The 17,245-nt window shown below is 42.8% G+C and overlaps 1 protein-coding gene across 6 annotated transcripts in view; it reads right to left on the bottom strand.

The window, feature by feature from the left end:
* Positions 1 to 17,245, bottom strand: part of LOC146547786 (sodium- and chloride-dependent GABA transporter 2-like) — a 37,737-nt gene that overhangs the window by 7,235 nt on the left and 13,257 nt on the right. For 2 of the 6 annotated variants that reach the window (XM_085266550.1, XM_085266554.1), the window contains exons 2-10: positions 11,132 to 11,373; positions 10,832 to 10,966; positions 4,421 to 4,561; positions 4,224 to 4,314; positions 4,012 to 4,144; positions 2,585 to 2,719; positions 1,891 to 1,994; positions 950 to 1,074; positions 21 to 133 (exon numbers count right to left, since the gene is read on the bottom strand). In XM_085266550.1, coding sequence (XP_085122676.1) covers positions 21 to 133; positions 950 to 1,074; positions 1,891 to 1,994; positions 2,585 to 2,719; positions 4,012 to 4,144; positions 4,224 to 4,314; positions 4,421 to 4,561; positions 10,832 to 10,966; positions 11,132 to 11,342 — 1,188 coding nt within the window. In that variant the 5' untranslated portion in view covers positions 11,343 to 11,373. Of the gene's footprint in view, positions 1 to 20; positions 134 to 949; positions 1,075 to 1,890; positions 1,995 to 2,584; positions 2,720 to 4,011; positions 4,145 to 4,223; positions 4,315 to 4,420; positions 4,562 to 10,831; positions 10,967 to 11,131; positions 11,374 to 11,502; positions 11,625 to 11,899; positions 12,111 to 12,153; positions 12,285 to 12,489; positions 12,650 to 17,245 lie in introns of those variants that run through there. The other 4 variants (XM_085266549.1, XM_085266553.1, XM_085266552.1 and 1 more) reach the window with 4 other exon arrangements.

Genomic DNA, 17,245 nt, shown 5'->3' with positions numbered 1-17,245 from the left:
GGGTGTTAGTCTGCATCTACCTGTGTGTCCAACCCCAGCATGATGATCATGAGGAAGAAGCAGACAGCCCAGAGTTGGGGTACGGGCATCATGGCTACAGCTCTCGGGTAGGCGATGAAGGCAAGCCCGGGTCCTGAGAAGACCATGAGACCAAAGATATTACAAACAATTAATATAAGTTTCTTCTGACATAAAATAATGGAAAATATTTACTATTTTTATCACATTATCATTTAGAGCTGAGCTCGGTTTTGTCGGAAGTTTCTTCCTTCAAAGAGAGTTTTCCCTTCCCACTGTTGCCAAGTGATTATTAATGGGTGGGTTGTCTGTGTAGCCACCACGAAGCACATCATTAAATACCAGCTGGGCCAACTTCAGTAACCCTACAAACGTCACTGCTGTTTAGTTTTCTGTCTTCATTTATGCTGGAAGTGATAGCAGAAATCCCTCAGTCAGAACATGCTATATCATCTTTAGATGGAAACTAGCGAGCTAACTCCCTGCTAACTCCGTTAAACTTCATAAATTCTGTTTTCACGGATGCCTGGATGTTAAACTTCATTGTTACACCTGATAGAGGAGCCACACTAATCATTTTATTGAAGATGAAAGAATTTAGACAGTTTGTAACTCTCAGTGACGCCGCAGTGTTCTTATGACTTTGGGACCTGAAGCAGAGTTTGGACCCGGAGCAGGCTAATGACGTCGGACGTAAAGACCGGATTGGTATGTGTGACTAATTTTATGCTTCATTATTATTTTCACCACAAGGGCATCTTGATAAAATCTGGTTTGGGATCACTATCACTTCTGATTGTTTCACACTTCCTCCTCATGCTTTAACAGTTAAATTAAGAGTTAAATTAGCCTGTGGCACAAAACACCACAAAGTCAAAGTCTGCTGACTTATGCTGACAGTTCTGTGTCCTGAAGGAAAACAGTCTCTCACCTGATTGGGCTACGGTGCCTATGTCCACGCCTTGTTCCTCAGCCATGAATCCCAGCACCGAGAAGATGGCGAATCCTGCCAGGAAACTGGTGGCGCTGTTCAGGAGGCACAGCATAAAAGAGTCCCTGGAAAAATACATAAATACACACAAAATTAATCTGAGTTAACTAATTAGATTTCAATACAGTGCTGCCCAAAAGTCTTGAGCCACCCCTCATTTCCTTATATTTGAGTGGTAAAATCATGCAAACATACATGAAAATCCAGGATATGAGACAAAAAGGGAGTTTGTACAATTCTGACAAGCTTGAAAGTCGATATTTGATACGACCACCTTAATTCTTTATGTGAAGATGGAAGTTTTTGGCTAATAGGTCTAATAGTGAAAATGGTCGGGTACTAGGACTGGACTGAAAGTAGGTGAAAAAGCAGCCAATGTCCAAAGAAAGAACCGTGAAAGACCTTCAGAAGTCTGGAGAACTATTACTCAAAAAACTGCACAACAGTCTGGCTCCTGGTAAGCAGTATATACAGAGGGTGTCTCAAGAGTTTAGCACAGCACTGCGCTGAACACAAAAAACACCCTGTGAAAACTGAAAGACAGAACACAACCCCACTGAGGACTTGATCTGTGTGTGTGTGTGTGTGTGTGTGTGTGTGTGTGTGTGTGTGTGTGTGTGTGTGTGTGTGGGGGAGTCCTACAGTGTGGGAAACATGGCAGCGAGGGCTTTTCTTTAAGGTGTGGCTGTATCAGTGTGTTTTCTCTGTCCATTCCAGCCATTCCTGCTGGAAGCCATCTGACCAGTGGGAGCTTACATCTTACATTTCAGCAACTACAGTTTGTCTCAAGTCAAGTGGAAGAAGGAGAAGCCGTGTGGCCGACTCTGTTTTTACGTGGTTGTATGCATACATGTCTGTGTGTGTCTGACATAGTGTCTCACTTATAGCAGTCATTGTTGTATTTGTTGTAACTGCCCAGAGCTGTGAGACTTCCCAAGCAGATTCCATAAGAGAAAAATATTTGGGTACCTGCATCCATCCATACCTACAGAAACAAAGAGAAACAGAGAGCGAGAGGAGAAAGTGAAAGGACATGTTAGCCCACAAGCTCATATCTAACTGACTGATATACTTTATCAGCCTTGGCTGCTGTTTTGGGGTCAAAGGTACACCGTACAAGATGTTCTATATTACACAGTTTACAGGTAACATGACACAAACTTGGCTAATTAACAGAAACAAATAGATACTGATGCTGTCAAACCGTACCCACACGATAATAACAAACACTTTTTCACACCAGTGAAGAAGAGTTTGAAAGTCGCTTCTGAATTGATAGAGCGCAAAACCACAGCGACAATAAGATCTAATGATCTAGTGATGAAAATGTGGCACAGAGCAACAAATCAGATGTCACGTTGTAAACTACATTCAGCTTCACAACAATAATCCAATCTCCTTCCTGCTGTATGGCAGATCTGACATTTACTCACCTGACAGTGCGGCTCTCCTACCTGTAGGAGCTGCCGTATGACCTGCAAGAACGACTAGAAAAATGTCCTCCGACGTGATGCTTTTCAAAATCTGCCACCGTTTACGGACACATAAAGCGAGTGCGCGTTTGTGTTGCTGTACCTGTGGGTCAGCCAGGCGGGTAACGTTGGGTTTGAGGTAGTAGATGATTCCCTGGGTGGCTCCGGGCAGGGTGGCACCACGCACCAGCAGCACAAACAGCATTACATATGGAAAGGTGGCCGTCAGGTACACCACCTAGAATGTACACAAGAGCGTGCAGGGATGTGGTCGCAGAGACAAACAGGGAGGATGTGACTGTGATGTTCTTTAAAAAAAAAGAAAGAAAATACTACAAGAAGGAAAGTTGGAGTCTTAAAATCTGTTGACTGACGGCGGCGGAGGCACAGCAAATAAGTCCGACAAAGTGGCTGCAGTGTCGTGGCCCTTATTTCTCATCTGCTACATGAAAGGAGAATTATGTTTTGGACTTTACCGCTCCTCGAGGTTCTGTTTAAAAGACTTTATGTCACCATAAAAATGCTCCTGCCGTAGATATTTTTAAAATTTTATAAATAAATGGGTGCCATTAAATTATATGTAAGCATGTTTTGTTTATGAGGTAGGCATTTGGTTTTTTATTACTTTTTCATAGTTCCTTTGGAAACTTTTTTCTTCTCAAAAATGCATGTTGGCTATGCACTGTGTAAGAGGGAGAAAGTCACACACATTCTCCTGCTTCTACCTTTCTTTCTAAGCGACCTTTTGATTTGGAAATATGTCCAAAATCAGCCAGGCAGAGTTATAAAATCCCCTAACCTTTTCCCTACCCATGCTGGACAACATCCACCAATATTCACTCTTAAATAGTACATAAAGTACATAAAGTAGTATTCAGGACAGGCCTAGTTTCTTCATATTTTAGCAGAGAAGCCCTGTTTTTGACAAGTGAGCAAGCGCTGGCTCTGCTGCACACCATATAAATAGTTACCGAGAGGCGACCACCTCCAGTGACACCTATATTTATCTGACCCTGTGCTCTGGGGGATTGTAAAAACAGTTTTCACACAGAGGTCAAAGCAGTTCTCATGATATCCATTTTTGTGGGCACAAAATGCTGACTTTAAAATTCAAACACTAAAACTAGAAAAAGTGTCAGAAGTGGAACATTCGCAAGAGCTCAAACACTTGTTTCTATCACTTGATGTGGGTGAGCACCTGGAAACCACAGATGGAACTGTGATGCTAATGCTATGTCTAAAAACTTGCATTCAGTATGGTTACCTAAAAGTTTTCTGGTGCTACAGAAGACTAACGCTTTTCTGACATGACTGCTGAACACTTTACTGCTGAGCTTATGGGCTCAGTCCCTCATTTCGGCCAGACTCCCAAAACTTGTTGGTCACAAGTTGTTAGTCAATGAGCGTGCACTCGTCACATCTTACACCAAAGATGGATGCATCCATCTTTTACACTGTCTATGGTGGCAGCTTAGACATGTAGCTGAGACAGAGAGGGAACTTGATGAAGCTGATGTGTCGACTCCTCACCTTTCCGGTAGACTTGACTCCCTTCCAGACGCAGAAGTAGCAGATAAGCCAGACGGTGGCCAGACACAGAGCCAGCTTCCAGCTGATCGGGCCGAGCCCGTCCAAAGTGCTGGACAGGCGGAGCACCTCCCGCCTTAGAACACACGCAGCAGGTGTTAGCACCAAAACTGTTTCAAGCCTCATAATCAATACTCTAAAGATGTTACACTCACTCCCAAAACTCCATGACAGGGGAAGTGGCGTTCTCCGGCAGGCTGCTCGCGTTGGCCGTTTGGTTGTAGGAGTGATATGAGAAACACGCTTCTGCAGGAGGACACACACAACAGACCCCAGTTTGCCTCTTAAAGTCTTTTGCATGGTAGCGTCAAATTGCAAGGATGACAGCTTCTGATTTCCTGTTTTTACTGACTCGTGTTCCACGTGTTGTTACAGTGCGACCACGGCAGCTCCGCCTGGAAGCTGTAGGACAGGTATAAGAGAGCCCAAGCCAGGATGACTATGTAGTAAACACAGCCGTGCAGGATCATCACCTGGCTAGCGTAGCCGAGACCTAAGGAGACACAACAAGTTGCAGAGAAGACAAGCGGACACGTGTGGTGAGTTATGTGAGCATGAAGAGTGGCATAAATGAGCTTCAAAGCCTCCATGAACACGCCCTCTGTTATCAGTTCCAAGTCACTTGAGTTTGAGATGAAAGCATCCCGTTACTCAGACACTCGACTTGCAGCCCACACTGAGTACATCTTCATTAGATATGAATGATAGTCTTATGAGGCCCTGAGTGGGTTACAAAGTGTAGGCTGTTTGGCTAGACAAATAGCTGTCTGTGGTATCCGCTAATGAAATTCAGGCCGCATCTGACGACGGGCACGCTAACTGCACAAACCAGCGAGGAATTCCAACAGAAGCTTTTCTTTGTCCAAGTTTGCAATAAGTACGAGGACATGTGCCCGAGGAAGTGCAGGAGTTTATTCCAGTGCTAAACACATGGCCTTCATGCAGCTAGCTGTCAACAAAAACAGAGTGTGCGCAGATATGTGTGTGTGTGTGTGTCTGTTTGTGCACGCATGCATCTGCAGGCCATATGGGCCAGAGTGGCAAATGTTGGAACAAGAATAATTTTTCATTAAATAAAAAAAAACAAACATAGCTCCACTGACACAAACACACACATACACCAATTTCAGAGGCGGTCCAGCAGCTAGCATGCTACTATCATTAGCTGAGATGAACAAGCGTAACTGGAACATTTGGGTCTCGTCTCTTCTACACGCTCTTTGTCCCTTTCAGCAACTTTCACACTTTCTCTAGAAACATGGCAGTTACCCTCAGGGCTGCATTGCTTTGCTAACTACTGGTTGGAATCTGTGTGGCAGGTTAAGTATTTTTTGTTTTTTTTCCCCATGCATGCCAAAGTTGCACACCCTGCTAAAGTGTTGAGCAAACACAGAAACAGCTCCGGGGCTTGTCTAAATCTGAGAAAGAAATATATGACTGTTTTGTTTTGTAAGAAGCCTCTGCTGTCACAAAAATGCCCACAAGGTGTCAACTGGCAGTGCTGAACACAAAGCTGTGAATGACAAAAGCCTCGTGTCCAGTTAAGCATTATTATTATTATTATTATTATTATTATTATTTCTTTTTTTGCAGTTTCTCTTAGTGTTTGGTAAGGTCGCAGCACTAAAACCTGCTTGGGTAGGTTATGGAGAAAAAGAAAATGAGTTTAGTTATGGTTCTTTACAAGATCAACACTACACCTTGAAAAACGTGATGTGTCCATGTGACACTGGAGATGAGAGCAGTCTCATCACAGGGTCCCTTCATATAACATAGACTTGCTCTATCCCTCACACCATCTGTCCCGTGGTTTTTTTCAACTGCTGTGTTAAAGGTGAAAGATGAACTTGTTGGGTTGTGATTGTGTGTTTGGTTAATACTTATCTGAAACTCCTCTCTTGGACAGCGAGATACAAAGAAAACAAGACACTGCATGCTGTTCTTGGTCGGCAGGGAACGTGGTGCCTTTTGCACTCTTGAGCTGTTTTAAAGCACAAGCTGAGCTCCACTCTCCACTGCACATGCACACAGCTGGCATTTTCTGATTGCAGACACACTGTTTGTACAGGTTTTGTATTAACGTGGGAGCTTTGAATGCTTGTGCCAATATGGATGAAGAATGAGAAAAAAAGGCAAGGGGTAAAACCAGAAAACAGCACTGGGCAAAAATCTTGAGCTACCCCTCAACTTCTTTATAAGTTGGTTCCAAGGAGTCAGACTTTCTGGTAATTTTTTTAAAGAGGTCTTTAGCAATAGTTCTTCAAACTTTCTGAAGATCTTTCAAAGTTTTTCCTTGGACATTGGCTGCTTTTTCACTCATTGTTTCACTACTACTGAGAGTCACTGCTCACCTAATGTGGAGTTTTTAATGGTCAAATGCAGACCTTATTATCTCCCCAGAGAACTCACTTCGATCATACTCACAGCAGTGTATATCCCCCCCGACGCTAATGCTAGGTTGGCCATGAAAGAACGTTCTGCAGCCATTAACAAACACCAGAATAAACACCCCGAGGCTGCTTTTATTGTTGCTGGCGACTTCAACCACACCAACTTAAAGACAGTCCTCCCCAAATTCCACCAACATGTCTCCTGCCACACCAGAGGAGACAAGACTTTAGACCATGTGTATTCCAACCTGGCTGGAGCCTACAAAGCCACACCCCTCCCCCACATTGGACAATCGGACAATCTCTCCCCGTTCCTCACACCTAGGTATTCACCACTCATCCAACGTGTGAAACCTGCTGTGAGGACAATTGAAATGTGGCCAGAGGGGACAGACGCAGTGCTCCAGGACAGATTTCAAAACACAGACTGGAATATGTTCACCCACACAGACCTGGACCAGTACGCCTCATCTGTACTGGATTACATCTCCAAAACCACAGACAGTGTCACCACCCAGAAACGGATCACCATGTACCCCAACCAGAAGCCTTGGATGAACCGGGATGTTCGTCTCCTCCTGAAGGCCCGCAACACCGCCTTTAGGTCAGGAGATGCACACGCCTACAGCACAGCCAGGGCTAATCTAAAGAAGGGCATCAAAAAAGCCAAACACCATTACAAAAAGAAGGTAGAAGAACACTTCTCTAACTCCAACCCCCGACGCATGTGGCAAGGACTCCAGACCATTACAGACTACAGGACCACCAAACCCTCCCCCGCATCCTCTGATGTCTCCTTCCTCAACGAGCTCAACAACTTTTATGCTCATTTTGAGTGAGGGAACCCCACAACCACAACCAAAGCAGACATGACACCAGACCACCAACCTCTGACTCTCTCCCCCACCGATGTAGGAGCGGTGCTGAGCAGGATCAATGTCCACAAGGCTGCAGGTCCTGATGGCATCCCCGGGTGTGTTCTCAGAGCGTGTTCTGGGGAGCTTGCAGGAGTGCTGACAGACATATTCAATCTGTCCTTGGCCCACGCTGTGGTACCGGCCTGCTTCAAATTCACCTCCATCGTCCCGATACCCAAAAACTCCAACCCATCTAGCCTCAATTACCACCGCCCAGTAGCACTCACCCCCATCATCACTAAGTGCTTAGAGCAGCTGGTCCTAGCACACTTCAAATCCTGTCTCCCCCCTCACCCTGGACCCCCACCAATTCGCATACCGCCAGAACAGGAGCACAGAGGATGCCTGGACACCTGGACAACAACAACACCTACGCCAGAATGCTGTTTATAGACTTCAGTTCAGCATTCAATACAATCCACCCCTCACAACTCATCAGGAAACTGACAGACCTGGGCATCAGTTCCCTCATCTGCAAATGGTTACTGGACTTCCTGACCAACCGCCCCCAACATGTCCGGCTGGATAACTGCTGCTCATCTACAATCACGATGAACACCGGTGTACCACAAGGCTGTGTGATGAGCCCTTTCCTCTACTCCCTCTTCACCCACGACTGCAGACCTGCTGATGGTTCCAACACCATCATTAAGTTTGCACTGATGAGGCCACGGTGATTGGCCTCATCAGTGACAAGGTGGATCGTCTGGCTGAGTGGTGCGACAGAGACAACCTGCTGCTTAACACCGAGAAGACTAAGGAGCTCATCGTGGACTACAGGAGGAATGCTGACCCACATCCACCCATCCACATTAAGGGGACGGCTGTGGAGCGTGTGAGCAGCTTCAAGTTCCTGGGAGTCCACATCTCCGAGGATCTCACCTGGACGACCAACTGCTCCAAGCTGGTCAAGAAGGCTCACCAGCGCCTCTTCTTCTTGAGGACTCTGAGGAAGAACCACCTGTCCTCAGACATCCTGGTGAACTTCTATCGCTGCACCATCGAGAGCATCCTGACCAACTGTATAACAGTCTGGTACGGGAACTGCTCTACCTCGGACCGGAAGGCGTTGCAGACGGTCGTGAAAACCAGAGGTGGGACCAAGTCATTGTTTTGCAAGTCTCAAGTAAGTCTCAAGTCTTTATCCTCAAGTCTCAAGTCAAGTCTCAAGTAATGTCAGGCAAGTCAGAGTCGAGTCTCAAGTCACTGGTGTAAAAGTCCGAGTCAAGTCACAAGTCTGAAATTTTGAATTTCAAGTCCTTTCGAGTCGTTAAAAAAAACGAAAAAAAGCATGTTGCAGTTATATGCTAAATGTAAATATTAGACCATGTAATTTTTAAATCTGTGTTTTTCTCAACACATGACAAAATAGTGAACTTAGAAAATATACACAAATTGTGAAATTGCACCTCTTTAAAATGCAGCTCAATTAAACCTAGCTCCAAGAATAATTTTCACCGACAGTTCTGAGATAAGCTGCATGTTATTCTTGGATGCGGTTGTAGGACCGGCTTTAAAATCGCATGACAAAAATATCATACATAAATAAATGATATTTTTTAAAAAAATATCATTTAAAAAAAAAACTGCATCACCAACGTAGCCTGGAAAACATTTGCTAGTTAGATGAAGTCAGCTATCTCATCGTAGCATATTTATATGCATATTTATAATTATACGGTTCTTGGAGTGAGTGCATACACTCATGAAGTTTAGTAACTTCAGGTCACTGCAACAAGCCCAGGTACAGTTTACCGCCGGATGGGTGCAGGACCTTGAAATGCACCGTGTAGAAAGTAAAGACCATCGTACGTATCATAAGTTTACCAGTCTCACAAATCGTCATCATAAATACACATTCGTTAACCGTTTATTAATAGGACCTTTGAGCTCAACGGTAATTAATTAGTAGTGGAAATAATTTCTGGTAGCGTCACAGAAATGTAGCAGTGACAATAATACTGTATGCTGTAATCGTACTGGGCAATTAGTGATACAAAAAACCTGTTTTATCCTGTGAATAAAAGTATATGTTTTTGTCAATGTACCATAATAACAGAAGCGAAACGCAATATTGTGTCAGGACAATTCACTATTTATGCACAATAAATAAAGGAGCATAGCGCGACAATTTCTGTTCAGCGCCAGACTTGCTTGTAACCTATATCACCAATTATGTTAAGAAAAATGACGCATTAACTACAACAGCAGACTGACCTTTGTGTAAATGCTTGGAGCAGACTAACCTGTGAGCTGGAGTGTTCTGGGACGTTATATTTGGTCTTTGAATGGCTGCAATCCAGGCCACCCGTCGCGTCTTTGTTACTTCGGAAACATGGCTCGAACAATTTCTCCTCAATGACGTAATCCGATAACAACCGATCTCTTTACCCGTCGGCTTCCCGTGGCTGTCATGCGACCGGCTATTGCAGTTAATAATACAACGGCTTCTTGACATTTTTGTGTTTCTTTTTATCGCTGTGTAACTGATTTTAATTGAAAGCCTGCGTGCGCTAGTACCGCTTGCCACGAGTTCCCAGAATCCTTTGCGGTTCTACCCGTGAATGACGTCACATTTTCAATCTCTATATAATATGCATGTTAAATTTTATATTTGGGGTAAAATATCAAGTCTTTTCAAGTAAACCGGTTCAAGTCCAATTCAAGTCCCAAGTCATTGGTGTAAAAGTCCAAGTCAAGTACAAGTCTTAGAACATTTTTTCAAGTCAAGTCTAAAGTCATAAAATTAATGACTCGAGTCTGACTCGAGTCCAAGTCATGTGACTCGAGTCCACACCTCTGGTGAAAACTGTGCAGCGCATCGCCGGAGCACCACTTCCTGCCATAAAGGACATCTATAGGAAGCGGTGTCTGAAAAGGGCTGGGAAAATCATCAAAGACCCCAGACACCCATCACATGGACTCTTCACCCTCCTGCCCTCTGGGAGGCGCTACAGGAGCCTCCGGACTAAGACCACCAGGTACCGGAACAGCTTCTTCCCCACAGCTGTCAGACTCCTGAACTCTGCCTCCTGACATCTGACCCACGTTAAACTCATGGACTGAACATACACACACACCCACAACCACCTACACACACAATGGACAACTGTACCCTCAAACACACAATAATAACATGGACTGAACCACCACTCACAACCACTAGCACTTTATATAGCCTCTGTAGAAACTATCTACACCCTCACTTATCTTAACTGCACTACTGTATAGTTCTGTGTAAATAAAACATACTGGACTGAAAAGACGCACACACATCTATTTTAAAGAGGTGCAAGCACAAACTCGTGCATGCAGTTATACAGACATTTGTCTTTGGAAGACTGAATTTGATATGCATCTAATAGTAACAATAATACATATTTGATTAAATAATGAGGAAATTTTTTTTGGCTGATATTACTGTTGGCTACATAAAACAAAAGGAAATAAGAGTACCTCCAAATAATGGGCACATATTCCTCCAGGCACTGACCCCTCCCAGGCTGGTGTACTGTCCCAGTGAGGTCTCCAGGAGGAAGAGGGGGATGCCGCACAACACCAGGAACAACAGGTAAGGTACAAAAAACACACCTGTGCCAAACATAAAAGGTGCTTTTAAGGAGCAAACCAGACCAGCTTAATCTTAATTTCAAGTCACAATGATTCTGAGAATGAGACTGGAAAAATAGGACAGGGAAAGGAGAAAAAAGAGACAAAGACACTTTAGACAATGCCAGTTTTACTTCCTCTCTTTACCTCCACCATTTTTGTAGCAGAGGTAAGGGAACCTCCAGACGTTTCCCAGACCGATGATCTGCCCGGCTACGGCCAGGAGGAACTCAGCCTTGGAGGCCCACTGGCCTCTGGCTTGTAGGCCGTCTTTGGTAGCTTCTTTTCCCATTGGCAGGCTCCCCTGGGGGAACTTTAGCAGTGTCCCAGCAGGATTTGGAGGCAGTTGATCGGGCATTGCAGGTTCTGGCAGTGATACGAACACAACCCTGAATAAGGTGGAAAAGATAACGGAGACGATCAGGATGAAAGCAAATAACAGCTCACAACTAGTTCGGACTATTTGGAGCAAAAATAAAGTACAAGAAAGTAAAAGAAGGGGGCACGAAAGATCTCACATCTTCGCAGCCAAGCCTGAACGACAGGAAGCCGAGTGTGTCTGCTGGCAGTTGGTTTGGCTGCCTCACTTATCTACGATGCTTGTGTCAAGGACAAACTAATGTGGGTGTGTGTACTTTATCTGTGGACTGCAGGACTACCCCTTACTAAATGTGTCAGTTTCAACATAACTGGGAACTACTTCATACATTTAGGTGTTTTGTAAATGTACACACGGTGAAGGACATCCAACATTCAATAACTATGTCTACCTTTTACCTTAACTCCATCCATTGACTTGTAAAACTCTTTATTAATTTGTCCTTTAGTAAATTAATATAGTTATTACAGCAGCAATAAGACACTCTGCTCCTTGTTATGTTAAAAATCTCTGATATTCAGACTATTGTGACTCACCAGAGTTTATGATGATATTCTTTATTATTCTTTCATGTAGTATTAATTGAAGTAGAGCCTCTAAACTTTAGAACATTTCTTAAATATGAATTAACTGTTAAATCCCAGCAAAAGCAGTGAGGGTTACAATAGCTAAGGTTTCGTAACGTGTCGGAGACACTTCCTCGTTTACTTTGCGTAACCTAGATCCCACTCTTCCTTTCATAAACGTTGTCAGGCCACGTGACCACCAAATACTGATATAACAAACACACCTAACACAGCATCTTTTCTTTTATAATCACTTCTTTTTTTAACCTTCCACCATGACTGGCCCGCTTATAACACCGAACATAAAAGCAGAAACGCTGACAATGTAACAACACATGTGTAGCTTCGGTTATCCTTGAAGTGAATGCTTTCCGTGTAACAGTTCCATGCTGAGGTTAAGCTAACGGCGGGGACCTGAGCGCTAGAGGCGGGATTAACACTCAGGATGCTCGACGAATAATGGCTGTAATTATTTCCCCGAACATGTGTCGTTACGCTCGCTTGTTATTTCACATATAATTTTAAAAATGTGTCAGAGAATTCACGGTGATATTGCCTACCTCTACGTTTCCAGTACTTCTTAATACCGCGACCACCCCTGTATACCGGCAGGGAAATGGTTTGTTCCGGGCACGAGCTGCTGTGTGAGAGACTGCTGGCCGGTGCAGCGTCTCAATCCAAATTTATACAGGCACTATGTTTGGGTCTGGTGTGGCGAGGGGATGTTAACCCGCAAGATGCAGGTTACAAAATGAAACACAAAGCATCATGGGTAATGAGTAGTGTAATTTAGCGTTGCACAACAAAAGACTTACAACACTGTTATTGGGTACCTGCTCTCCACTTCCTTATCAACCTTAAGAATCTATCGCGTGTACTAAACCCGCTCTTTCCTCCAAGTATTTTGGGTTATTTTCTGATGAATATGAGTCATGTTAGGTCGTTTCTCAGAAACCTGTTTCCCACTATGTTCTTTTGCTACCTGTATCAGTCAGAAAACTGGTCTTTCCTGCTGTTACATCCTTAGTAGTGTTGCTTGTAGGCCATTAAAAAAGCTAACATTTATTAAGCTATTTAACATATAGTAGTGATTGTGTCTTCATTATGTCAGGCTTTCATTTTGCTTCCACCCACCTCAAATTTAGATGTGATCACCCTTAGAAGTCACTTAGTTTTATTTATCCATAATATTTGAGTGATGCATAAGAATGGGTTATGCAATTCATAATAATGATAACAGCACCAAAACTAGTCAAATGAGCGGCTATTATCCACATCCTTCCACACTGTAGCTGCTTTTTCTTTCCTTGATGAAATTTGCATTCTGTGTGATGGCATAAGCTGAAATAGCAGCAATGAGGGTTTCTGGCAATGCACTGATTTCACCACATCTATCATCTGCCACACCCTTATCTCGCGCTGTACTACTTGCTGTCGCTCACAGTAGGGCTTAGGGAGATTCCTACCTAAGTGATGTCATAATTAGAGCTGGCTGAATTTTTTAAAGAGGAAAGGTTCATCAGTTGTATTACCTCTTTTGATAGAGGAGAGAAAGAGGAAGAACACAGAGGGTGGACATGTAGACGGTTGGTGTGACAGAGGAGGATGCTAGGGTTAGGGTGGGATGGAGCAACCACTGTGAGAACCTCTAAAGCGAGCGGCCAAAAGAGGAAGAAGCACAGGTAACACTGGGATGTTCAGTGAGTGTTTGTTCTTGAAAACAGTCAGTGTCAGTCGAGGCTGTGTTTTCCATCCTATTCTATAACTTCCTTAGGTTTCTCCTTTTTTATGAAAAAAAGAGTAGACCTTGCTAAGTGTTCAACTTCTACCTGCTCCTGTAAAGGTGTAGTATGTGCATAGTGTGCCAAATGTAAAATTATTGTTATGTTGCCTTCATATATCACATGGACTGTAATATTCAGGGATAGTACTTAGGCTTTTCTTTGCTCTTGTTTTCTTGATATGAATACTATACACAAAGTTAAACTAACCTAACTAAACTAACTTTCTACTATATGAATATGTTTTAGACTTTCAACAATTAGAGAAGCACAAAAGGAAACTTTGAGTATTCCAACTTAGCTAATATAATTAGCTATATTTAAATAAACAAAGTGAGGGTTGCAGTGTAAACGGTCAGTCTGCATTCACGATGTCCTCATTTTGGGCGTTGCCGTATTGCCAGTCTTTGGATTATCAATAATTAATTAGACCTCAGAGAACCTGAAGGGCTTAATAAAGGCTAGAGTTACAGTGGATGGAGTAGACAGGACTCATTCATTTCACTGTGGGCGATCGTGGCTCAAGAGTTGGGAGTTCGCCTTGTAATTGGACGGTTGCCAGTTCGAGCCCCGGCTTGGACAGTCTCGGTCGTTGTGTCCTTGGGCAAGACACTTCACCCGTTGCCTCGCCTCTGTCAGTGCACCCCAGGGTGGCTGGGGCTACAATGTAGCTTGCCATCACCAGTGTGTGAATGTGTGTGTGAATGGATGGATGACTGGATGTGTAAAGCGCTTTGGGGTCCTTAGGGACTAGTAAAGCGCTATACAAATACAGGCCATTTTACTGTTGTGACTGATTAGCTTGATTCTTTTAAAATTCTCTATTCTTGTTCATGAGGTGGTATTTTTCAATCTGCTGTACATGTCTACTAAGCAAAAGAATGAGAACACATGGGGTGAAGCATCGATTACATACTTTCTGCAGTCAACAATGTCCACCATCGCATTTTTAAGCAACTTCATTCTAGCAGTCTGAGTGCAGTCGGATTTTCTAAGCAGTTCAATTTATTCAGAATTTGGATGTCAAAATTTAAACTAACCCTAACAGTGTAGGGTACCTGAAGTAGCTGTCAGCACATTTAATTGGCTGCATCACTGGCTCACTGCTCACTCAGCTGAACAAATATAGCCTCACTTAGAAAAAATATCTGTCTTTTTTGCTTTTTCATTCAAAAGAATAACATTTGCCTCCTGAGACATATTAGGTTACACAAGGTGTATAAATCATATGCAGAATTGGTGGATATTATAAATGGAGGACATACGCACATCTTTAAGTTTAAAAACTATGGACTACAATAAGATGTGAATTAGGGACTGAACTATGAACAATAAACAGTAGTGCCACTGGACTTTTATACAGACACTTTTATGAACCAAAGAGAAAGTCAATAAGATGAAAATGAAGACAGATAACACCATCCCTGAGAAAGGAGGGTAATTTAAAAAAAGCAGAATAATCAGATGAGACAAAAAGATTTTAACTTGATGTATGTAACTTAATTAGCTATGAATTTTCCCTGGAATTCTGTAACATAAGTAATAATTTAATGAAATCTGGTCAAATAGAATTTACTTGACTGGTATATATTAAGTTTAAACCAAGCATTTGCCTTAAGGATGAATTATTTGAACGTATACACCTTTGATTTGATATATTTCAGTTACATTTTACCCCAAACTATTGCTTCATATTTATTGAGTTTGAAGAATAAATTTAGGAGTGCAAGCTCAATATAATAATTTGACATTTGCTGAAAGGAAATTTTTCCAAGAGATGAAATAAAGTAGAGAGTTGCATCTGGAACTTGTGAAGTGTTGCAGCGTTGATGAAAGCAAACATCGGTCAGTCAGGGAAAGGATCTGCTGGAAGTCAGATCAGCTGATTCAATCAGCTGACGGGGAGAAGTCTGTTTCAGGTCTTTTAAAGGGGGTTTCTGCGTATTATGGTGGAACGACTGGATTCTTCTCCATTACCTGATGTAAAGCCTGACTGAGCTCGGGCAAATCTTAACAAACTTTCTACCAATTTGTAGAAATACGAAAGACTCCATTATGCTGCATACCTATTACAACACTGGGAGTTGTGATGAGACAGCCTATACTAACTAATTACTGCAAATATAGAACGCCGTAATGAATACAAGGTGATTTTGACTGAATGCAATCAACGTACCACAAGATATGAAGACTACATTTCAAACTGACTACATCACATCCATAGACCTTTTAGAGTGGCCATAATGATCATGACTGTGTACTTTTCAAAGGTTTAGATTATATGTGTTTTAAAGGTCAGATTAGCAAACAGAGTTTACGTTTACTGAACAGTCACTGCTTGGTTTACTCTGAAGTGGGAGTAAAAAAATGTACGCATTTCAAAACAGATCAAGATAACAGAGTCACCTAGTTACGTGCAACAACAGTAACAAATGTGTTGTTTGAGTCATCACATTTTTTTTGTTCCCAGTGTTGCTGTTGAATGCAATAATCCAGGTTATTTAAGGGCAAGAACAGGACATCTTATCTTGTTTACGTCTTGTGGAATTGTATGATTATGTTGATAAAGGTTAATCATTAGACAGTAGTAGACACATATGAAGGTCTTCTGTTCTCTACTGTCCACATGAACCAAATAAAGCTGTCTAAATACAGCTACACTCACTTTGTTAGGTACACATGTTCAGTCACTCGTTAATGCAAATATCTGATCAGACAATCACACTGCAGCAATCAGTGAAATTTGGCATCTAGACGTGCTGAAGTTCAACCTGAGCATCAGAATGGAGAAAAAAGGTGATTTAAGTGTCTTCGAATGTGGCGTGGTTGTTGGTGCCAGGGGGGCTGGTCTGAGTAATTTGGAAACTGCTGATCTGCTGGTATTTTCCCACACAAACAACTCCAGAGTTTTTATAAAATGGTCAAAAAGAGGAAACATTCAGGGAGTGCAGTTCTCTGGGTGAAAATGCTGGAGGTCAGAGGTACATGTGCGGACAGTTTTGAGCAGATAGGACTCAAATTACCTGTCATTCCAAGCAGTGTATGGAGAAGAGCATCATAATGTGCCATCTGCCCAGCCACCGCAGCAAAAACCACACTGGGTCACTGAGAACAAGAAACTGAGGCAACAGCTTAAGTGGGCTCACCAAAATTGGGCAACAGATTCTGATGATATTTCATTTCTGCTGCAACATTTGGATGATAGAGTGTGAACAACATGAAACATGGATCCATCCTGCCTTGTATTAACAGTTCAGGCTGCTGGTGGTGTAATGGTGTGGAGATATTTTCTTGGCCCCTCTGTACCAAGTGAGCATTTTTAAAATGCCACAGCCTACCTGAGGCTTGTTCCTGACCATGTTCATCCCATTATGACCACAGTATACCCATCTTCTGATGGCTGCTTCCAGCAAGAAAAAACACCTTATTGCAAAGCTCCGATCATTTCAAACTGGTTTGTTGAAAATGACAATGAGTTCTCTGTACTCAAACAGCCTCCACAGACACCAGATTTAAATCAAATAAAACACCTCTG

Source organism: Mchenga conophoros, linkage group LG23, assembly GCF_057382185.1.
Source record: "Mchenga conophoros isolate Kocher_MC1m ecotype Shallow Benthic linkage group LG23, M_conophoros_male_GT1.1, whole genome shotgun sequence".
In the NCBI taxonomy this organism is placed as follows: Eukaryota; Metazoa; Chordata; class Actinopteri; order Cichliformes; family Cichlidae; genus Mchenga; species Mchenga conophoros.
This window is presented reverse-complemented; position numbering and strand designations above follow the sequence as displayed.